The 25660-nt window shown below is 37.4% G+C and overlaps 1 protein-coding gene across 1 annotated transcript; it reads right to left on the minus strand.

Annotated features, from left to right (window-relative positions):
- Positions 1-990: 990 nt before the first annotated feature.
- LOC121859915 (cytosolic endo-beta-N-acetylglucosaminidase 2-like) lies at positions 991-24937 on the minus strand. The gene is made up of 12 exons (XM_042356871.1): positions 24818-24937; positions 22883-23097; positions 20470-20618; positions 17508-17671; positions 16515-16654; positions 15176-15341; positions 12323-12529; positions 9643-9705; positions 8843-8934; positions 5281-5421; positions 2025-2198; positions 991-1864 (listed from the first exon to the last, which is right to left on the minus strand). The coding sequence occupies exons 2-12, from the start codon at positions 23083-23085 to the stop codon at positions 1732-1734; spliced, it is 1632 nt and encodes a 543-aa protein (XP_042212805.1). The 5' UTR covers positions 23086-23097; positions 24818-24937; the 3' UTR covers positions 991-1731.
- Positions 24938-25660: the final 723 nt, after the last annotated feature.

Below are 25660 nucleotides of genomic sequence, written 5' to 3' on the forward strand. Positions count from 1 at the left end.
ACAGGAACTTGACCCTCCACACACAAGTTACATGAACTGGAAGAAGAAATATTTATGTTCTTTACTCTTGAGAAGCAAGAAAAGAAAAGTTTTGTGGCTTTCAGGTGAATGAAACTTGGTGTGCCAAATGCTTTTTACTTAGAGGATATTTAAAAAAAATGAACAAGGTAAATTGTAGCAAGCATAGGAAGCTGGCACAGGTACAGATACATTCTGGAGCCAGGATATGCCCAATACTTGCCAACAGGGTGTAACAGAGGCGCGACTGATCGCCCAAGAGGCTAATGAGACGATTTGTGGCAAAGAGGATAAAGTAAAGTAAAGTAAACTAACAGAAATATCTTATCTTCTTCAAATGAGACTACTGTAATGCTCTGAGAGATAAGATAAAGCTCAGGAAGTAGAAAATATTGATGTTCACAAATGTTGCAGCAACAAATAATGGAGACTGAATGACTGACTGGTTCATGAACATAGTGAAGTAAAGGAGAAAATCCATCAGTATTTTCCACACACATATATATATATATATATATATATATATATATATATATATATATATATATATATATATATATATATATATATATATATATATATATATATATATATATATATATATATATATATATATATATATATATATATATATATAAATAAATACAGGAATATATATATGTACGGTAATGAAAGCCTTGACAATGATCACATTTTCAAAGTGAAGCACTGAGGAAATGGCACTTAACACATTGTAGACACAGCTTAATGACCAGAAAAAGATTTTTAATCCTGCTGTAGTTTTCCCTAGCTTACTTGTGTGAACTGAGGTTCTACACACACACACACACGTAAGACAATGGAAAGATTACAAACAAAAGGAGAAGAAACATGAGTGAGGTTGTCTACTATTCCTTCTAAGGTTAAATACTGTAGGTCTTCTATAAAGGTGATCCACCACCAGTCTCACCAGGAACAACAAAAACCTTCAGGTTAGTTGTACTTTTTATATATTATTTCATAAATAATTTTCATTTATTAAAAAAAAAACATACAGTACAGTAAATCACGTTTCAAATAAGCAAATTTCAGTGTTTTACATCAGATTCCTTTGCAACATTTTACATAAAATCTTTGGAAGTCATTGATATAGCCATAAAAGTAGTTGATTTTTCATGGATTGGCCACAGCAAAAAGAGCAAATGAGCCTAATGGGAGAACTGGACTGCTATTGATAAAAGGTAGACAACAGAGTAGGTCACACCCCACCTTACAGTATGTCTTTTAAGTGATATTAAATTATAATTTCCAAAATATAGGCTGGGATAAATTAAGTTATCACAACCACAGACCAAACTGCTGACTGTTTATTTACAAACAATCCAGGCCTACTGATGCAGCATCACACTGAAGCAAGAGAAAATTGTGATGTGCCCAGATTCTCAAATACTGTATCCAATTGTTTTTTTAATTATCTGCTTTTTGCTATGCCTTTCAAACAGAATTGTTGGGCCTTTTCCAAAATTTGGATTTAATAAACTTCTACAGTTAGTAGGTCCATTTTCAAAATAAATAAATAAATAAATACGGTCTGAATTTCGGAATATTTCCAAATTGTTAATTTCAGATGCAGCTTTTATTAATTTATTGTATTCTGTTAAAAAAAATTAAACTTGCTACCAAAGGTGCTTCTGGTAGTACGGTAAGTAGCAGCAGACTTTCCCAATCTGGTGCTCAGCTAGACGGATCCCCTTTGATACATTGATTGCTAATGTGAAGCTCTCCAATTAAGAGTGTTGATCCTCCTCCTAAATTAATGTCAATTTGCTTCAGTTCACATCCTTCTACTTCCTTGATGATGAATGATCTGAAAGAGAAGAAATTGAAAAGTAATACCATAATACTGTATGGTCAATGGACTTGAATGACCTATTTAATCATTCACAACTACAACAACACTATGTTTTCTCTCCTCAGATACTAATTCAACACAAATAAAACAGTACAGTGTTCACGCATAGACTAACTTAACTGTCCAGTCATTTTCTTTTGTGTCCACCACCAACAAAGGTTCAGCCACATCATTTTTATCGTTCTTCTCAATTTTAGAACTTCCTGATTCCATCTCCGCACACCTTTCAGCATGAGCATTATCATCCATGTGTTTGTCAGAATATTTTTCACATTGTAGTGGTAATATCCTGTAAAACAAAAAAAGGAATTAAAAAAGAATAAATACACAAAACACTAAGGTATTTAAAGAAATTGAACTGTTCATCCTACTGCAGTACATAATGGGAAGAATTGGCTTCATCACTGACTACAGTTAAAGCTATTTAATGAGAGTTTCTGTCTCTTGCAAATCATTACAGGTACCTAACTTTTCAATTAGGAAATGAAGGCAGTAAAATGCAATGATGGACTCTTTGACTCCTTGTGTACTGAAAGCTTAGTACAGAAAAATCTCGATGATAAGTTTCTTGGAGTCTGCTCGTATCGCGAAAACTCGTATAAGGGAGGGAATAATACATGGGTTAATAGGGATGCGTTCCCAAGCACCGACAACACTGACATAATATTCTTTTCTAACCAGGATAGAGGTACATACGCGCAACCATAGGAAGATAATACTGTATATAATTACTAAACTGGCACAAAAAAACTGGGAAATAAACATGTACAGTGCAACAGGTAGACGGCAGTAGGTGTGATGGTCGGTTACATGTTCTCTGTCTCCTCCTGATCATCGGAGGATGGAGAGACAGGGACAGGAACGTCAGGATCAACAACTTAAGGGACTGGAGATGAAGGCCCAGAGATGGAAGGCAACTTGGCCTTGGTGGGAGAAAGAGGAACCTTGAAGATTGGTGCAAAACATTCTGGTGGTAGAAGGCTGAGGTTCTGTAGTCTGGCCTGAAGGATTGACTGCGAAAAACTGGGTGAGTGTTGTTTGCCTCGCCTTAGCCTTCTTCTCCTGCTGCAGCACCTCGTACCTGTGCAGCGCTTCCAACGCCTTTGCCTCTAAGTCAAAGGCCCTCTCCAGCTGTGGGTCATTGTCCAGGGATAGTTCAATGGACTGCCTGGCGGAATCAATGATAGCGGCCAGTGTCTTCACAGTCAGCTCCTTCACTTCCGGTGAAGCTCTAGCGCCAGGATCTCTGTTCTCCTCCCCATGCCGCTGTTTGTCGAGAAGGAATAGTTCTTCATCCATGAGTTCCTGTGTGTGTAAATCCAGGAGTTCAGCCACATTATCAGTGTCCACCTCCTGAGCGAGCTCCACAATCGGGTTGCGGATGGTAAGCACACTCTCTGCTGTGAAGCCCCGGAAACTACGCATGCAGTTAGGCCACAAATTCTGCCATACACCATTCATGTTGGATGATGTAACTTTATCCCAGGCCAGTTTTATGTTTTCCAGTCCCTGTTTGATGGTGTACTACTTACAAATTGCTTGATTGTCTGGTTCTCGGTCTCCCTTACCAACTGTTGCATGCTGCGTCTGGTGTAATATGCTTTGAATGTGGCTGGAGAAGTGCTGTGGTGTTAGTCGGGCAAGAACATAATGTTGACGTTAGTGCACAGCTCGTCCAATGTCGTTGGGTGACCAAGGGCATTGTCCAACACAAGCAAACACTAGTTGGACAGGTTATTCTCCCTGGTGTATTTCTTGATGAACAGTGAGAAGTAGTCGAGGATGTAGTCCCTAAACAAAGTTTGTGTTACCCAGGCCTTTTCGTGGAACTGCCAAACAACTGGCAAACTCTCCTTCACACACCCCTTTAGTGCATGTGGAGTTTATGAGTGGTACACTTATAGGAGTTTATGCTTAACATCTCCTCCTGCATTACCACCAAGAAGCAGCGTCAGGCAGTCCATGCTGGCCTTAAACCCAGGTGCAGACTTTTCCTCCCTGGAGATGAAAGTCCTGGATGGGATATGCTTCCAGAAGAGACCAGTCTCATCGAAGCTAAACACCTGCTCCGGGGTGTAGCCCCCCTCCTGGACAATCCTGGCAAACTCATCCGGGAAGTTAGCCGCTGCTGCAGTGTCCTCACTAGCCGCCTCTCCAGTCATCTTAATGTTGTGGAGGTTAGCACGGATCTTAAATCGTGCCAACCACCCATCAGTAGCAGTGAAAGTGGTGCCGACAGCAATTTCACCACGTTCGCCGTTACCACTGCCTGCACCACGGGTGCTATTGCCACTGCTTCCAGCACTCGTGCCATCACCACCAGCACCTTGTTACACACTCTCACTTTCACCTTCACCACTAGTAACTCATGGGTCAAATTTATCCTTACACTACCTCCATAATGCACGTGCCTTTTCCTTATTATACAGTAATTGCCGAGGAGAGTGCCATGTGGGCCTGGTTCTTGTTTTCCACCCAGACTCGTAGTAACCTCTCCATCTTCTCCAAAACACAATCATGACTATGAGTAGCCTGCACACTTGCATTGGACACACTACTACCAGCCATTTCTGTAATCTTGGCAGCATTTTTCAGGAGTACACACCGTGGATGACGACAATCCAAAGACACGGCAAATATTGGATACCCGTTCACTTCGCTTATGCATATCAATTATCTCTTTCTTTTTCGAGAAAAGAATAGATACATGTGAACCCTTAGAAACTGGAGTGGTGGTTGAACTTGCTGAATGCTTAGGAGGCATGATTGTATTACTACACTAGGTTTGGGATGCCTTTACAACAATAAGCAAGTTCCAAAGTATGGAATATCTGGACTATAAAAATGCAAATCATTTTAAGGCATTAGAACTTCAGAGACGATATTAGAAAATTTTAAATATTTATTATAAAAGGTCGATATAAATACACGCTTATATAAGCTCAGTTTGGGGGGAGGGGGGAGGTAAAACGCTCAGGGGAACCACTCACTGGCCAGGTTAGTGTGGAAATGGGCGTGGCTTATGGGCCAGGTTAGCGTGGAAATACTATAAATTCTTGTATGCAGCACATCATCTTATAAAGGTGCAACTTATGTAGAATTTTGTTGAATTATTTTCAGTGGGAGTGAATTACAATCAATGAGCAATATTTCCACATAATAAGGAGTACAATATGTCCTGTCACGATGGCCACATAAATATCCACTGTATCTATCTCTATTCAATAAATTACTTACCGTGTTTAAAGATAGTCACCATGCAGATCCGCATACAAACCTTTCAACCTCCACACATTTTTAAACAATTTGATTAAAAGCCTACGATTATAATTCATGAATTAAATCAGGAAATAAGACAAAAATATTTTTACCTCTTAATTGTAGCTACATCTTCAGTGCAGGTAGTTGGCCCAAGGTGTAGCAATAAGCTAAAAGGCACCACTGGCCCTTGCCACTTGTAACACACGGACACAAGCAGCGCTAATCTCCAACTTATCCCACATACAAATAACCTGGAAATGAAGAACAGAAGTATGAAATTATATCTCATGACACCATTAAACTTGTTCTCTGTTGCCCACCACGGAGAACAGAAGTTTAATAACAATTCACACTTTCCAGGTGGCCATGGTCGGCCATGGGGTATCGATATTCAAAAGTCAACTTCAGAAAATAACAAACATTGCACTACAGTATGAAATCTTAGCTAATAATATAGGAAATGTATGAAAATTAATAATTATTAATGGTCAATGGTGTTTACAGCAAAAAGAAAAAAGGATAATAATAATGCTGCATGGTTCTGGGTTAGTGTAGGTTGCCTCGGCCAACAACCAATCGGCATGACAGTTGCATCTCATGGCTCTGTCAGCCAATAAGTGTTGAGTTTATTACTAGATTCAGCAGCTGTACTACTCGATCACTGTTACTTATGTGAAGGTGTGATGCTGCACTTTTTTGCCATAAATTTACATTTCTTGCATTTGTGGCAAGTTTTTCTGATAGTGATGAGCAACTGTATGTCAGGCTACACTCATAAGACAGAAACATGTGGAAAAGGGTGAAAATGATACTGTTTTGCATATAATGGATGACAATGTTATTCCAATTGATGTTTTAAAACTTTCACTCGTGCTTTCTCAAAACATAAATTTGGCACACAGAATGACTCAAATTGTTATCATCATCATCATCATCAATATAAGAAAAAAACACACCGTTTTCTATAGATTAGTATTACAGTATTTACAAGTACTACTGGCACAGACCATCCAAACTGTTTCTCAGAAAACCAGATTCTCATACACCAAACTTTTTCTTACCTGGTTTAGGTAAAAAAAAAATTCCTTGCTAGGTAAAATTTTGCTTCCACACACACAGAAACTCTGTTGAATGTTTGCTTTACTTCTTAAATAACAAAATAAAGAAAAACATTGTTGTATGTATACTTTGAATAAAACAATACATTAAATACTGTGTAGTATATTTATAATGTTGAGAGTTCTCTAAACGTGATATAAATGGGTTTGTGTACATTCCAGCAGCATCTAGGGAGTCAGGACATTTGCCAAAAGTAAAAAGTTCACATATAATTATTGTCCGATTAAATAAATCGCCCAATTCCTTGCTTATCTTTATTTAATTTTATTAATATTAATAAAATATTATTAATGTTTTCACACACCTTTGAAATCAATATTGGTCAAGTTAAACCATAGAATTAATGTAACTTGTGCCAAAAGTTATTTGTTCTCACATGACCTGTGGAGGAGAGAGAAGAGCCAGAAAGTGATCCCTCACCACCTTCAACCTCTTTTCTTTTTCTTTTATTTACTCTACCTCCATAATACATTACAATACAGTATACTGTACTTCATATGTTATTTTCATTATTCTTATGTGTACTGTACTCTCAACTGTTGTGACACCATTATGTCTGACAACCAGGGCTGCTCCTTATCAGATATAGGCATAATATAGGTGAACAAAGTCAAATTGTGCAACAAGTTCCATAACCTAACCCCAATTTCCCATAAGAAGTTAAGTTCGATAAAGATTGATTCACAAATGACCAAAGTTAAAAGAAAAGTAAAAATTTTCTCTGTTGAAGATGCAGTTATTTTTTTTTATTTAATTTTCCACATATTTCAGGAGGACAAATTGGACAGTCCAGCAGCTGGCCAAGTGAGGAGTCTACTTGTCTTTTAAGTGAGTTTGATGAGTAAGTTATGTGGTTACTGTAGGAGAATGATAATAGTACATTGAAACTTATTTGTAGACTTAATAACACTGAGTGCTTGAGAATACAGTAATCAAATCAATTAGTGAAACAATTAAGCATATTGACAGCTTCAATTTAGTGCAGCTGGCTCAATCCGTTGAAGGTCGTTCGGAGTCTATTGTTTCAATGGGTTTTTGGGTAATTGGTTCCAGTCACCGAAAATTTCCTTAATTCAACAAAAATGGTAGAAAAGTTCACTTACTTTGAGGTGTGTATGTAGAAGGCTCCTGATGATGATGATGATGATGGGAATAAGAATGGGGGTGGAGGAGAAGGAAGAAGAGAAGGCATTGGGGTGGAAGAGAAGTCACCCCATGGTAGGAGAATGATAATAGTACATTGAAACTTATTTGTAGACTTAATAACACTGAGTGCTTGAGAATACAGTAATCAAATCAATTAGTGAAACAATTAAGCATATTGACAGCTTCAATTTAGTGTATTTTCAGTAACTGTACAGTATTACTTAGCATGGAATATACTGTTTTCACAACTTTGAATGTTCATAAATCAGGTACAAACTTTATCTACACTACAACCACAGAGATAAGAACCTGACAAGAGAGGTTGCAATAGCCAGTGCAGCATGAAGAGTTGCCATCAGGTAGTCTTGGCTAACCCACACAAGCAAGGAAAATGGCCATAAAATTGTGATGGTTTGTGATGATGATGAGGATGATATTTACACTAATGTGGGGTATATCCTACCCCGGGCAGCTGCATGGATCTGAAGTTCCCGCGGTTCCTGCGTGACTCAGAGGTTGGGCCCCCCTGTACCCTTAGTGCTTGCCGAGACCTCACAGAGTATGGGTGCATCGCTCTGGTATCTAATCCGGTCTTTGTGGAATTGTGTCGTTGGGGTATACTCTACCCCATGTTAGTGTTTGGAGGGGTGCTGTGAAATTGCTTGACACTTTTGAAATACGAGTTTTATCCCTTGTGTTTCCATTTTTCTTTCAGAAAGAGACTTGTAAACAAATAAACTAAAATACTGTACAGTATATCCAAAATGTCTAAAAAGTTTATGTCCCAGGAGGAAATTGACGAGATGGTGAACAAAAGCAGTAGTGTCATGATTACAGTGATAGTATTGAAGTAGAGGAAATGTTTGAGAGTGAGAACGATGACGACTATTTCCCAAACCCATATGAGAGTGATTCCAGTGTTCATTTATATGGGGATTCCTACAGTGTCAATATAAATTGCCAATTTTCGACCTCTAAATTTGTTGTAATTTTCATAATGCCCTGCAAATCATGGTGATGCAGGTTGGCTGTTCTTCCAGCTAAAGCAAGTTACATGTCTGGGGAATGTGTACCAGGAGTGCTAAGTTCCAAGCCTCTGTAGTCTTTGCAGTAGGAATATTTAAGTACCAATTTTTTTTCGTTAACCGTTTTCAAGTTTTTTTTTTTTTTTTCAGCTACCCTTGTATAATACACTTTCTTTCGTTTCTAGGGGTGGGTAATAAAGAGCAATACTTGAAGTTAATGTGTAATTTTTTACTTGAATAAATTGTCATTGTAACATTTTTTTTCCCCGTTGGTGTACGACCTCAACCTACCCCACGATACTGGAATTTTTACACAACCCCCACATTAGTGTTCTAGGGTTAATGAGGATGATAATTACACACAGCATTAAACCTTATTCACCTGACTGTAGCTGTAGATGCTGTGGTTAAGCTCAGGCACCCACCACCACTGAAGGCGTCACAAGTCACCAAGGACAATTTGGCATCTCCTTCCTATTAAGAGAGAAGAAAACTATTACAGTACTAACAATACATCGATTTCTGATTATACAAACGTCAAAATAGAGAACTAAACCTTGAAAACTTATTTATGGAAGAAGAAAAAAAATGACCAAAGATTTTACGAGTACTGTATACCGTATCATCCTTGGGTAGAAGCAGGAATGTTGTTGGTGAGCAGTGTGTGTGGGAAATGACCATAGTAGAGTGCTGTGGTTATTGACAACGAGGAAATTAAGGATGCCTGGAGAAAATACTATGACCTAATACTGAATGAAGAGTACAAATGGGACAAGGGTAGCAGAACCATGCCCAAAGAATAAAAATTAATGGATGAAAAATGTAACTGACAAATGGAAAGGTGGCTAAAAGTTATGGAATGTAGTTGCAAAAATGTCAAAAGCATCAGAGGAAGTTCCATACAAATACCAGGAGGGTAAAAGTGATGCACTTGAATACAAGACCTACAGGGGCATGAAGCGGTTAGATCAGGTTATGAAAGTTGTGGACAATGTAATTAAGAAGGGAGGGAGTGGACATAAATGAAGTGCAATTTAGGTTCACTGGCACATTGTAATATAGGTTAACACATGCCTAACACATGCAACATGATGAATTTAGGTATACTGTATATATGTACTGTATGGTCATTCCAAATTGGTGATAAGTTATAAAGAGTCAGTTTCATAAGTCTAAACTTACTTGAGACCACAGAGGCTGATAATGTTGATTACTCAAGTTATGCCAAGGATCATTCCTCACAATCTGGAATTACAGAGAGATGATGTTAATGTTGTTCAAAATTTAATAATAAATTGTATGACCCTGCAATTAACAAATATATTTATTAATAAAATCCCCCAAAACAAAACCATCACTTTATGTAAGCTCCACCTGTGTGACCAAAAGTGTTCACAAGAGAGGATGCAAACAATCTTCCTGCGTTTGAGGACAGACGGTTCGACACAGTGCTGACCCACATTGTGTTCTCAGAAGAAGTTATACGAAATAAATTGTCAAAGCAAAAGGTTCATAAGAGTCCCGGCCCTGACATGGTGCATTCCAGAGTACTAAGAGAGTTGTGCAACGAGCTTCCTGAGCCCCTGAAGATCCTGCTCTGTAAATGCCTGGATGAGCTAAATGTCCCCCGTGATTCGAAAATGGCTTATGTGAGTCCTATTTTCAAGAAGGGCGATCATTACTCCATGAATGATTATAGACCAGTGAGCCTGACCAGCATACTATGTAAAGTACTTGAGAGCATTATAAGAGATGCCATGATTGAACATCTACTATGAAACAACCTTGTAAAGGAACGCCATCACGGTTTTTTGCCGGGATGCTCCTGCTTAGCACAATTACTCAAGGTATTGGATGTTTGGACCCAAATTCTGGAACGGGGAGGTAATGTCGACAATATATACCTAGATTTTGCCAAGGCTTTCGACAGCATACCCCACGAAAGGCTGAAAATTAAACTGGAAGGGTACAGGATTTGGGGAAGTGTCCTAGTGTGGATCAGAGACTTTCTCTATGATCGCAAGCAGTGTGTGGTGATTAATGGCACGAAATCGTCATCCATACCTGTTACAGGTGGGGTACCACAGGGCAGTGCATTGGGCCCGCTGTTGTTTGTTTGTTTCATAAATGACATGCTTGACGTTGTACACTCCTCCATACAAATGTTTGCCGATGACGCCAAGTTATTTCGGGAAATCAAGAACCAAGCGGACTGTGAAGAGCTGCAGAAGGACCTCTGTGGGCTCCAGGAATGGTCGAAGAAATGGCTGCTGAGATTCAATGTCACGATGTGTAAGAGGATGCACCTGGGGCGTACCAACGGTAAGGAGGAGTATCATATGTCCCAACGGGATGAAGAAACTGCACTAGTTGAGACTGAATGTGAGAAGGACCTAGGTGTGTATGTTGACAATGAGCTGAAGTTCTCGGGCCACTGTGAGAAGGTGAACCAAGCAACTAAATTATTAGGTCTTTTAAGATGGTTGTTCAAATACTGAATCTAGATGGTCTGTCCCTTGTAACGATCTTCAAGAGTGATGTGTTTTCCCGAGATATGCAAGGGACTGTCAGTTGATCGAAAATGTCCAAAGGAGCTGCCGGACGCTCGCCCCACAAGGGGTCACAGTTCAAGGTTGAAGAAGCTGCAAGTCCAGAAAACTGGGAGGGCAAACTTTTTTGGAGTGAGAGTTGTGAACTTTTGGAACAACCTGCTAGAGAGTGTTGTGATGGCACCGAGTGTGAGCTCTTTGAAGACCAGACTTGACCAGCACTGGAGCAGGTTCAGATACTTTCAAGAGCCAGTGCATGCTCAGTACTTGCCAACCGTGCATAACAGAGAGATGACAGATTACCTAAGCGGCCAACGAGCCAATCAGTGGTGAAGAGAATAAAAGTAAAAAAATATAAAAAGTGAAGTGGAAAAAAAAAGTACTGTGCCCGGTATATGGAATGGTAGATCCCGTGTATTACTGGGGGGTTTTCCACACAAAGTTCACCACTATATGTCCTGTAAAAATGATAATAGATAATATATAAACTACAGTACTGTACATTGAAAATGATGAACATTGTACAGTAGAGCATAAATGCCTCACTGTGCATTCTGGGTGGCCATCTTGACTGTGTGACAAATAATAATCTGAATTCTTTAAAGAAAAATATGATTGTTATTCATGAAAATAAATGTTTGCTTTTGTATAAAGAAAAAGCTGTCAGATGTAACTTTTGTTTCTAATGTAAGTAAACACTGCAGCAACCACCATAACATGCCAAGACACTTATACCCTGTACTAACCAACGGAAAAAAAAAAAATAACATAAATAAATAAACAAAAATAATGGCATAACTAAAATGAGAGTGAACAATTTTGGAAAAAATTCAAGATACTGTATTCAGTGTTTTTCAATTTACCAGCCTTATAAGAACAAATTATTTCACCAATATAAGGTGTAAAAATTTCTGCTTTTCACCAATATAAGGTGTAAAAATTTCTGCTTTTTTTGTTATCTAACACTTATTGTCTGTTGCCCTGACTTGGTTGTCTGTTGGCTAAAATACAAGTTGATTGTATTGAAAACTGTAATACATGACTTCACATCATCAAAATTATTTCTTGTTTTTACATTTTCCACTTTTTTTTTTTTTTTGTGAAAGCACAATAAATTGTATGTAGAATTTAGTCGGGTTTATATTAAAAAAATTAACTGGTTGCCCAAAAATTTACTAAAAAAAAAAAAAATGTACAGCATAGCTCTTCTGTCCAAGGTCACAACTAGCATGTTACTTGTTATAATAAGGTGGTGTATGAGTGGTAATTATATTTGAAGAAGAGAGAAAAAAATGGTGGTGGGAGAGCCTCACCTTTCCCCGCAGAAAACATTTTTCTCCAAAGCCTTGACAAAATGATGTTCGGAAGGGTAGACACTGGGGCCCGTGATGTGCAAGGTACGGTGCTAAGGAGTCCCATAATCTATTCTCGGCTTCAACAAAATTATCTTGAGTTTCATAAGTCCATCCTTGGGCAAAGATGGCAGCTGACAAGTTGTGGGCTCTAGCAGCTTCCATGGCCTGGTGATGGAATAACACATTATAACACTGTCAGGTTGGGCACTGATCCTTATATATCTGATCCAGGATTGTGGATCTACAGTATTTTCTATGTATCATGGAGACAAATTGTGGGAAATGAAGTTGGTCTTCAAATGCTAATTATCAGATTAAATCTAAAACCAAACTTTTTCCCTGCAGGACAAATGTTGGTGATACAGGAGTTGTTTTTTCAACAATTTTCAATAGACAAAAATAAAACAAATTGAGAAACTTGTGTGTACAGTAGACTCTCATCAACTGCGTATTCCGGGTATCCACGATTTTTACTCTGTATACCATTTCACCAATCACACCATTGTATTTCGAGTATCTGCGGATTAGTATGGCATTTTTCTTGAACCTAACCCCAGCAGTTGGCGAGGGAATACTTTACTGTAAGTACTGTACAGTACTTCAATTATAACCAAATTATATGATATCATTTATTAAAGAAAATCATGTTCATGTATGTAGGAGAGTGTTTAGATGCCACCTGATGACCTTCGTGTGCACCATATTGTTCCCTGGCTCTCCAATACACTACATCATCTTAAAACTCGAGCAACCCATCCCCCTCCCCCAGAGAAGGCTGGCTCTGGTACAAAAACAATATATAAATGCAACAAGACCTGTAAACCTCATCAGACTTGCCTTATTGACTTAACTACCATAAATAATTGCTGCTTAACACTATTACTTATACAAAAATGATAAAAATACAACTAGAGTAAATTATGCAATTACTTAGCCAGCAACATTGTATTGATTACATCATAAATCAAAATTTGTTGTATTTCAGAAAAGGGTAGTGCCCCTATCATTACAAATTATGTAGGTTAACTGTACTTATTAAGTCAAGGGGCAGAATATACTGTTGTTGCACCTGGACCCACTGCAAAAACTAGCTCCTAAAGCTTATTGCACGGGGAGGTAGGCCTATTAACCCTTAAAGGTGTGACATCGTCCCAGGACAACTGACGTAGTAGGGTTCTGATGTAGTCAATATTGCACTTAATATTTTTAATTTTCCCACGTGAGTAGCGTGACTATTATTGTGGCAATAGCTCATCCCCGCTCACCCACACTTCTCCTTGACCGCATCTTAAGCAAATAATCAGTATAACAGTTGTCACCATGGAGGAAGGTCATGTGTCTACCTCTCTGGATTACCCACTTAGAACTCCAGCTCCCAAGCCCTGCCACTCAAGCCAGAGTGGTGAATGTACTGTATATAGTGTAATAATAAGAAACCATGTGCAGGTGTTGTGAAGTTGTAAGAACGTGGAGCGAGTTGGTAGTACACAACCGTTCACTCCCAGATGTGCGATAACTGCTAGAGTGGTGCTGTGGTACGATGTCTCGCTGACTCGCCAATAACCATAGGTGGTGAGTACAGTAATAATTATGTTATTTCCTATTGACTAACATGTATGTCTAACATTTCATAAGACTGGAACATTCATTTATGATTGTCATTTTTTAGCCTACCATTCAGTTTCTGAAGGGAGACTTCCCAAGATTCATCAGACCTTTAGGGTTAATTACACAGCCACAGTAAATAGGTTAACCCTCTCGTGCATGATGATGTGATTCGCGTCATATTCATGATAAGATCAACTTCACGGTGACGCAAATCGAGTCGCCAAACTTTAAAAAAGTCGCCCAAAATTAAGTTTTCAACAGAATTGCGTCAAATTTTGATGCATCATAGCAGCAAGTAAGTTCTATCAATTAAACTAATTGGCAACTCTCGAGGCCCAGAGGAAGGGAAGACTGGAACGATAAATGTGCAGAATTATCTCAGCAGTCAGACCGTGAGTGTGAGCCTTGTCCATTTAAATTCCCACAATTCCGTGCGGGCTGCCTCAACTCCTGGATTACAGTGCTTACCATATTCCCTGAAATAATTTATTTTTAGTGTTAGTGAAGCGATGGTTGTGTAAAGTAATATTTTTTTCATATTTACAGGGAAAGTTTTTAATTTTCAAAAGCCATAACCGTATCAGTCTATACAACCTCGTTATAGTGCCAATGTCTCAAAAAAAAGTCTCTGAAATAGGATGATTTTTTACTGCCATGGATTTTATCAGTACCGTTCTCTTTGTTAAAGCGTTGGCTACAAGATACAATATAATTTATAACGATATAAAACAATGGCACAAAAATAATAATTTTTTTTTTTTGACAAATTTAGAATCATTTTTTTGCCATTTTCTCAAAAACCGTTGGTCATATAAGAAATCTGGTTACTGCATTGGAAAGCTCATGAAATTTTGCTTCGAGCAGTGCATAGTACTTGAAAAGTTGACTCTGACAATTTTGAGCTGGGAGGTTGTGATCATATTGGGGTGTATTTTTTCTCACGTTTATTAGAAGTGATGAAAAATAGCTATTTACCTGCATTATTTTATTTTGGGGGCTTAAGTTGCAGAGAAATCAGTTCTGAAGCCAAAGATATAAGATTTATGCTAATAATTTTTTTTTTGGGGTGGAATTGATAAGCATAAAAAAAATATTCACCGTGCACTGTCTCGCCTGCCCTAGGGGCCTCAGAGATGTGAGCTTGGAACTGGGAACTTAAAGCTTATCTCGTGCACGTGAGGGTTAATAGTGAAGTTATATTACCTTGAAGGTGTTAAACTTTCCTCCTCCATAGAAATTGCGTCCAAATACATCAAGACCCACATAGACCTGACTACTTCTCTCACCAGCTGCTTCTTGAGATCGTTTCAGATGATCATCTGTCCATGTGTAGTTGAGGAATATTCCATTACAAGCATCAAAAAATGCCCTGTAGGGAAATGTGTTCCATAAATGGAAAGAATAACCATTGAAAGTTGACCAATTACTGTATGTCAATTTATAAAAAAAAAAATCTTGGTCTTAAAATTTAATTATGGTGCATAATTTTCTAACTAACAACATTGGAAACCCAATTACTCACACATGTCACATTACTCTATTATACCTGTATCATTAATTATCCCCAAAAATTTCACCATGTAGTAATTGTGAGTCTTACTCTGCTTCCACCTACAGTAACTCTTACGTTCAAAACATTAGTATATTAGTACAATGTTTTGAGATTCAGGAAAATTATAAATATTGTACCTCACACTACCCACACCTTGGAACCTCCTCTAAAAATATCCATCTAAGTTTTTCAAGACATATCATAGTACCGTTGTTGACTATTACCATACTAATAATGCATACATATAAATTTTATTCATTACTCTGTACTGTACTGTAAAGAGGGAAATAAGTATTTGAGACAAACCTAAGAAAACAGAAATACCACATTAAATTACTCCCACTTTTCTTTATTGCACGGTCAAACACTAATTCACAATGTGAGCCCATAAAAATTAAGCACAGTAAATATCTACAGTGTTCATCGCCTGATGACAAGTGTTGACAGTGTACTGTTCAGTTCAGTGTTGTACAGAGTATTTTGTAATGTGACCTAATATTTCGTTACGTGGACCCTACAGCACCGTGAGAAAAAGAGAAAATGAATATAAAATAGAAGTGGTTGCATCTGGTGGTATTAAAGAAAGGCATGGTACTGTATTACATTTGATGAAGAAATCAATATAATCCCCTGAAAGACCCCCTGAGATCCTCCTTTCTAACTCCAAGTGCATTATCAATTCACACTACATTGAGGGTCAACTGTATTGGTATTCACAGAAGTATTTTTCCTTTCTATTTCATTGATTTGTTCCTTTTTATAATAAAGTAAATATTTTTCATATATCCGAGGAGCGTTCGTATATAACTGGTCAGGTTCTGGGAGGGTAGTCTGTTACACTGATGTAATATAACCTGAACGTTCATGAACCTGGGTGTTCCTGTGTACGATCAATAACATTAAATAATATAACAGAGGTTACTGATAGTATACAGTTCAATATTTAGAAAAATTTACCTTTTATTTCAATAGAGTACATGTATACTGTACCTGTTAAGATCATTAAGCTCATTCTGCCATTTCAGTTTTCCCTCTATGGTAACACTGTCATACCATATCACAACTGCACTGGGACAAGCTTCTTTCATCCCTAGTGTCAATCGCTGCACAAAATCTTTCAGGAGCCCAATCTGGGGAAGTTGAGAGTTGACAATTTATTCAAAATACAGTACAATATACAGTATACCATTACCCAACTCTTAAACACTTCATACAAGAGTAGTATCTGTAGTATATACCCAGTACTGTACTAGCTTTTGGAATTAATAATAGAAATCACACAAGAATGTGAAAAACATTAATGTGTAAAGTAACGTTCAGATAGAAAAACCTGTCCAAAACAGAGCTAAGACGGTGGCTAGGTACAATATTGAGAGCATGGACAAAGTTTTGCAGAGGTAGGCTGATATGGTTCAGTCATGTGGAGAGTATGGAGGAGATCATTTGGCTTAAGAGATGCATGAATTTGAAAGTGGGGGCCGGGGGAGGAGAGCCAGGGGTAGGTTAAGGACATGGCATGAGGTATAATCTGAGATGAACATCTGATGAGAGAAGCTGCAAGAGACCACATAGCATGAAGAGCTGCCATCAGGTAATCATTACTGAGAAAGTGCAAGACACTAGCACTGCGAGAGAGAAATCAGTACATTTTACTTCACCACAGAATTATAAACAATGATTGAAGAAGCCACAACTGGGAAGGGAGACCTGTACTCTATACAAAATACAAGGAATACTTGTGATACGTGTATTTAGATTTCCCAATACTATTACCGTAATAATAAAATTAATAAATATATTATTTTAAATATTTTCCAGTATATTCTAGGGTTTTATGTGAATTATGGAAATTTTGGACAACAATTTAATGGGCTGCAGACTGGTGAAGCGCAGATTGAATGGGTCAACGTGCATATACAGTGAAATGCCGGCATTGTCTTATTGCACAGTGAGGAAAAATAATAATTATATACAGTACATCACCTGCTCAGGATCAATTTCATTTTCAATGTTGATGAGCCAGCCTTCAAAGCTGTGGTAGCTCGCAATCTTGACCAACTGTGACACACAATTTGCTACCGAGTCTTTACTTGCCAACATTTTTTTGCAAATAGCAGAACCAGTATCCCATTCAGTGATAAATGTTCCTAAGATAAAAAAAAATTGTTTATCAGATATAAAAGATTTAATAACAACACAAGGACAATACAATAGTACTATACATTACTCTGCTAGACTAATTTGAATTGGATGGTCTAAAACCACAGGAAATTCTGGTACAGTGACCCCTCGTTTAACGAACGCCTCGGTTAACGAACTGCCTTCCATAAGGATCTTCAATTCGGTTAACGAACAAAAATTCGGTTAACATGTTTTCGCTTGCACTGACCGGGCAACCAGCTTTAGTATCAGTCCGCCAATACATTAATCGGTTCTAGGGCTTAAATTCCTTACTATTTTAGTAAATATCAAGAAGTTTATACTATTCAATAATTTTAAAAGTTTAATATTCAATTTTATAGTCATTTTAACAATTATTGAACATAATTGAAGGTAAAGTGACTAGTTTAATGCGCGGCATCCAGCCTCTTAACACAGCAAACAGGCGTTAGTGTCTCTCTGTTTTCACTGGAGGTAACATCTTGCTTGAGACTCTCTTCAACTAAACGCTTTTTTTCTGTGTTTCCAAGCAAATTATTGGTAATTTTGAAATATATTTTACATATTGACAATATATAATGCAGTGCAGTGTTGATTTAAAGAAAATAATCTTGAATTACACCAAGAGAGCTAAAATTTTATGGGTGAAATGGCACCATGGGGTGACTTCTCTTCCACCCCAATACCTTCTCTTCTTCCTTCTCCTCCACCCCCATTCTAAATCCCATCATCATCATCATCATCCAGGAGCCTTCTACATACACACCTCAAAGTAAGTGAACTTTTCTACCATTTTTGTTGAATTTAGGAAATTTTCGGTGAGCTGGAACCAATTACCCAAAAACCCATTGAAACAATGGTTTCGGTTAACGAACGACCTTCTGGAACGGATTGAGTTCGTTAACCGAGGGGTCACTGTATAACCTAACATGCCTGGGCTACCCTTGGTTGAACAGACATGATTAATGTTTTCCTTTTCCAATGTTCAAATGCCTTTACTATTTATGTACTTGCTGAACCACTGTGAACTTGTGTGAAAATTTTCACTGAATAAATCCTGTCTCTCCTACAGTACTTGAACATCAGACAGACGCTTGTTCCAAAATGTAATAAACTTCACCTTACTGTAAGTTTTTTATGTTTTATCTAAAAGAATATTAAGGTGGGGGAAATGAAGGAGGTCTTTACCACCTTACACACACTCCCTCACTTTTTCCAAACATGGGGCAGGATCTTGACTGTGTTGCATGCCACACATGCGTCTGGGCATGGAGCAGAGAGGGAGGGAGGCTGCTATCACCCCTTACACTGCATCATTGTTTCCAAACTTACACAGTTACAATAATTCAATCCAGTGAAAATTGTGGTTTATTTTACTGGCAGGGGTACATTAAAAACAGAATACAACTTTTTAAGTCTTCAATCATACTCAATATGTATCATACTCAATATGTATCTACAGGCTAGAGTGTATACAATGTACAGTACAGTAAATCCCTGTGAAATACATAAAATGTACAATACTGCACAGTGATATCGCCTTCAGTAAGATTAGATCATACATACATGTAATGTATACCAGTACAGTAAAATATATTAATGTTTTTGATCACTGCAAACATATCTGTACTGAACTGTACTAGAAAATACATTAATACTATACAGAAATGTGTACAGCAATGAAACACAGGAAGGTTCCACAGAACATGTAACTGAATGAGATTTTGGTTTAACGAGCTTAGCGTTTTATGGTATAAGCCAATGAAAAAGTACCTATTCAATTTGACAAGCAAAATTATAAGTGAAACACCTTGCATTATCATTTGTAGAGTGGGCCAGACAGGCTAGTGTGCTTATACAGTGTAAATATAAATCTCCTACACTCCTGAGCTGAAGTCAGTGGCAGGCTGACTCAGCTTGGCTAGTCAATGAGCCTAGACACCTTGGAAACATGTGTTTATCATCATAATCTTTACCTCACGGAATGTACATCACCCTTGCTCATTCGTTTCTCATTATTTTTACAATTAACCCCATCATCTGTAGCTAGAATTTTACTGCAAATACCAGATCATAATCATTTTTTTTTCTCGTCTTTTTTTTTCCCCCTACAGGGATTAGCTCATCAGGGTACATGTCACCAACCCACATCGGGTTCTGGGGGCCAAAAAATAAAAATAAAATAAATATATAAAAATAAATTGAACCAAAAATAAATGCAGGATTTGAAAAACATAAAATAAATCATGAGTGAGATACTATGTATATGTTGTGTTGTCAAAGTAAGAGAAAAAATTGAGACCCTCCAATTGTGTGTAAATGAGACAGAAAGTCAGCCAGAACAGCAACCTTAAACTGTCACAATTTTTGTGATGCCATACATACAGCAGCAGTGTCTACCATGAGACTACACATTATGCCTCCAATCTCTTCCCAGGTGGTAGTACCTCCTATCACCACTACTGCCCCTGCCTCCTCCACCACCAGCCCTGCCTCCTCCACCACCAGCCCTGCCTCCTCCACCACCAGCCCTGCCACCTCCACCACCATTGCTACCTCTGCTATATTCTTTCACAAGCATGATAACATTGTCAGTGCCATCTCCAGCTCTGATTCACATTCCTCCTAGTTATTCAGGCAAATCATCAAACTTCTGACTTTAATACCAATATTATTGTCATATGAAGATCATCATTAAAGACTAATAGCAAATTAAATAACAGCCCTGCATATACCATAAATACAATACATACCAGTAAAATATGAAGTTACATTTTTAACTTACCAAGGACTTTTACTCCATGTTGGTGAGCTGTGTTAATCCAACCTGGTGGTGGTATTGTAACAAGGGAGTGACTGAAGTACACAAACATGTCAATTCCAGACCAGCGATAAAACCTGTATGCATCCTTGTTTCCACACCCCTTATAGAATCTGGAACAATAAAGTACAGTACAGTGGTATCTACATTAGCCGGGAAAAATTGGCACAGAGCACTTCCCAGAATGAGAGAGTTCTGGGTAATGGAAAAATGTTCTCGGAAGTTCCAGAATTATGCATTATTTCATCTCTCAAAGCCGTAAAAAATTCCCTCGACCCCAGAATTTTCCAGGTAACGGAAAAATATTCTCGGAAGTTCCAGAAATTACACATTACCTGTACATTATCTCTTGAACCCGGAAAAATATCCCACATTCCTATAATTTTCATAATTTTCTGGGTACCGGAATATTTTTCTCAGAATTTCCAGAAAATGCCCCAGATATTCATCTTTCAAACCTGGATTAAAAATCCCCCATCCTGGGAATTTTTTTCAGAAGTTTCCAGAAAATGTGCCCCTTAGAAAATCGATCCCAAAATTGGAATTATCTGAAAAATTACGGCTTTGGGAACGATTTTCCATGAAAATTTAAATTCCGGCTATCGGAGATATTAACGTACAGTAAAACCTCTGCAACTTTACTCTTGCAGATACTGAACACATTGTAAAAAGTAAAGCAAAATTAAAAGATATACAGTACAGCTATATCCCAATAATAAATGCAACACAATACTGCATAATATATCCTACCAGCCTTTAACAGTAACTTAATGTATAGTCAATCGGACATACGGACAGGTTCGTTTGTACCTCTGAGAGTTTGCAAGTCTAATGTTCTTAAATAGAGGAGCACCTGTTATTAACTAATGTCACAAAAGTCTTAATGGATTCGAGTGAAATAAGGCAAAATATACTTAAGAGGAACAGCAAGCGAGCACAGATTGTGATTAAGGTAAAGTCACATATGGGAAAAGTCTCGAGCTTGTGAATCATTTCTATCATCTTGAGGCTATGCAGAAGGTCACCACATTCAAGTCACTCGCTGAGATTAGAGGCATCTGTTACTGTCTCAAGCAACATTAGAGTCATCTGTTACTGTCTCAAGCAGCATTAGAGTCATTTGTTACTGTCTCAAGCAGCATTAGAGTCATTTGTTACTGTCTCATGCAACATTAGAGTCATCAGTTACTGTCTCATGCGGCATTAGTCATCTGTTACTGTCTCATGCAGCAAATGGTGGATGATCTAGAAATCCTTTATAAGTTGCATCAGTGTTAAGGAACTATGTGAAGCCTTTATAGGTTATGCAGCAGAACCTGGATATGGTATGGTTCAATACTGCACTGAAATAATTCAGGAACAATTATGGAACTCATGTAAAATCCTGTCAGACAAGTTATTCTCAAATACTGTGACCCACTCTGTTTGTGATCAACATAGATTAACATATTATCAAGTTTGCAGACGACACACAAATATTTGAAAAGGTATTGAGTCAAGACAATGTTACAATACAGTAATGTAGAAAGACCTGCATGAGTTGTTCAAATGGACTTGACACTGGCAAAAGACTTTAATGTTACAAAATGCAAGACCTTACACATAGGATACCACAACCCTACTGACAATTATTCTGTTGATAATACTTTTGCGGATACTGTTGATAAGGAGAGAGATCTAGGCATTGTAACAGAAGAGGCACTGAAGGCGGGGCAACAAATGGGGAGGGGAGCAGCAGTGAGAAAAGCAAACTGAGATTTGGAAATTACAGTATAAAGCTGATGGGGTCCAGGAATATCAAAAGGGGGGTGGGGGAGTCCAAGACTTGGGGGATCATGGCACACTTGATATAAGGAGATATTTTGAAGTTAATAGTAAATACTTTTTACAAAACAAAAATGCCCAAGTACAATACAGTACTGCATTAAAGAAAAAATATTAGAACTTTCTGGTGAAAAGGGGGGTCCAGACCCCAGGACCCCCTTAGATCTGCCCTTGGCCTACTTTCGAAAGATTTAAGAAAAAAGTTCCTTCAACTTATAATGCTCATTATTGGACTAGAATCATTCTGTACACTAAAAATTGTCTAAAAACATGTTTTGTAGCATTTTAGATGTTTTTAATTATTATTTTTTCTTTAGAATGTTTCTCAGATTTCATAATGGGAGTCTTTGGTAAAATGGGATCTGATTTATAAAATCTCAATACAAAAGATTTTAAGGAATGGAACCAGGGACTGCCCATACAAGAAAAGATCAAATTCCTAGTTTGATGTCCTGGTGGGCAATTAACACTTTTTTGGGGCAAGTTACCTACAACTGACTAAATGTACTGTACACATCAAAAGAGTTAGACAAATAAAGAGAACATACAGTACCTGTCTTCTAAATACCCTCCTTTCATATCATGGCAAATAAGTGTGTTTGGGTACGTGGGGGGGTGATGGGATGCCCGAGAGCACAACTTCTTCACATTGACGATCTCATCACTGTTTACACTTGGTTCCTTCCACTCTATTAATTCTTCCCAGGTCTTCAGTGGATGAAGTTCCCCAGAATCACAATCTTCTCTTGATGACATACTGTAGTCTCTCTGATGGTAACAAGATATTGTTAAGAAGAGGAAGGAATATGACATTCTACAGTCCTAGAAAACCTGAACCACTCAAGATTCTTCATCTACAGTATGGGTATACCTTAAAATGGTATCCATCGATACACTGGTTGCCTCTAATGGCTAGTAGGTTGTTGGGTCAAAAGGTGACACCCAAACAAACCCTCACTGACATGTTCATATACTGAGCTAAAGCCCTCACAAAAGTGTTATTTCTCCATCCATTTTACTTCTTGGGCTAAGAAATAAGTTTTTTCAATGGATATTTTTTGTTAGGTAGTTGGGCATCCAAGATCCTTGTCCTTTACTATTATACCTATTTTTCTACTTCATTTATCATCAAACACTAGCATTAATGGATGGCGCCTATTTTCCAACGGCTCGTTAGCCACTTGTACTGGGCATGTACTGGCTCCTGAATGTATCTGAGGCTGCTCCAGTGTTGGTGAAGTCTGATCTTGAAACAGCTCACCAATTTTAGGAAATTCCTCTGATAACAATTTGCACGAGAAATACGCTTTGCATAACATAATTTTCATGACTTATTCTTACGTCTGTGGAAGGCTCCATCTGTCAGTCATGTTTAGTTACTCATTAACCAGAATCTAGGAACGATTCTTTTCAGTTTTTATTTTATTTTAGGTAATTAATATGCAAGATTACTATTATGTTAGATTAGGTTTGGTTGGTTAGGTAGGTTTGGTTAAGGGGTCCGACTAATTACCCAAATGTAGTCAAATATAGCCAGAATGAAGTCAAATAATGGTTCTAGATGAATAAATCGGACTGCCAATCACTTCTCGACTAGTATTTGGTGTCAGAAAGTCACAAAAAATTGGTAAACTTAATTTAATCTGAGTAAATAGATCAAGTGCATGTACCGATGGAGCGAGGAATTACCCAAATGTAGTCGCAATGAAGTCAAATAATGGTCCTAGATGAATAAATCGGACTGCCAATCACTTCTCGACTAGTATTTGGTGACACAAAGTCACAAAAAATTGGTAAACTTAATTTAATCTGAGTTAATAGATCGAGTGCATGTACCTAACCTAACCTAACCTAACCTAACCTCGACTAGTATTTGGTGTCAGAAAGTCACAAAAAATTGGAAAACTTACTTTAATCTGGGTTAATAGATTGCGTGCATGTACCGATGGAGCAAGGAATTACCCAAATGTAGTCGCAATGAAGTCAAATAATGGTCCTAGATGAATAAATCGGACTGCCAATCACTTCTCAACTAGTATTTGGTGTCACAAAGTCACAAAAAATTGGTAAACATAATTTAATCTGAGTAAATAGATCAAGTGCATGTACTTAATCTAATCTAATCTAATCTAATCTAACCTAACCTAACCTAAAAACCCTATCCAATTGTAAATATTCCGGATAATTTTACGAAATAACTATTATCATAATTTAGATGGTTGTTTATATAAATCAGTTGATCACTCATGTACCAGGCAGTATCATCATAAAATAAATGGAGGGCATACCTACATATAATACTGTCAGGGAGTTCTTTCTAAACCAATAAAACACTAAAAAAACATAATACATAAGCCATGACCGTGAGTACCTACTGTATTTACTAAACATAAGTTATGACATTTACTCAACAAACACAAGTACTAATGATACTATTTTTTTTACCACACTTTCAAAATAATTACTACTATAATATAATAATTCTTACCCTTAAAGGACATCAAGTTTGAGGTAAATATATTGTTAAGGCTGCTACTTCACTGGTGACTGGTATGGTCAAGGAAAATATATAGGAGGAAGTGTGTGTTTTAAAGCTACGAGTTTCTTAATCTTTTAAGGGTATACTATTATATAAAATCAATATTTAGCGAAAACCGCGATATATACAGTATATATATCTATGACTCAAAAATTTCCTTTGGATTTATTTCTTATACATTAATTATTATTGTACACAAGCTCATAGACTTATGGGGATGCTTCCCCCTATGAACAAGTTGAGGGATTTTCGTTACTGTATAATCATCCCGCTCTTCTGTACCTCTGCTAAGGTCAACATAATGGTGATCAAAAATAAAGTCGCATGAACAAAGTACAAAATGTTTGTTGTTATGATTATGTTCAATGGCACATTTTTACAAGTCTCAAGTCGTTCACACATACCCAGTGGATTTGATTGGTACATACATATTATATATCATGGGTATTCTATTCATTAAAGGACAAATTGAAGAGCAACTCTTATTTTGTTTTTATAAGTATTTTATTCAATATTTATCAATGGTCTTACAGACTACAAAACACTTATTTAAATGTGCTACATGTTCTACCATAATTAATTACATTAAATTGAATAGCTATGCTACCTTTATTGTCTAACAATCATGTTTATGCTACATATTTTTATCAGTTCAAGGCAGCAAATGTAAGAACCATTTGTAGAGAACATGAACATCATTAAATTAATAAGACATACTGTACTGTACAGTACATGCAAAATATAAGCATACTCAGGACAACCATAAGCAGCAACAATTAAAGCATAACATGA

This window comes from Homarus americanus, unplaced genomic scaffold, assembly GCF_018991925.1.
Source record: "Homarus americanus isolate GMGI-L3 unplaced genomic scaffold, GMGI_Hamer_2.0 scaffold5198, whole genome shotgun sequence".
Lineage (NCBI taxonomy): Eukaryota > Metazoa > Arthropoda > Malacostraca > Decapoda > Nephropidae > Homarus > Homarus americanus.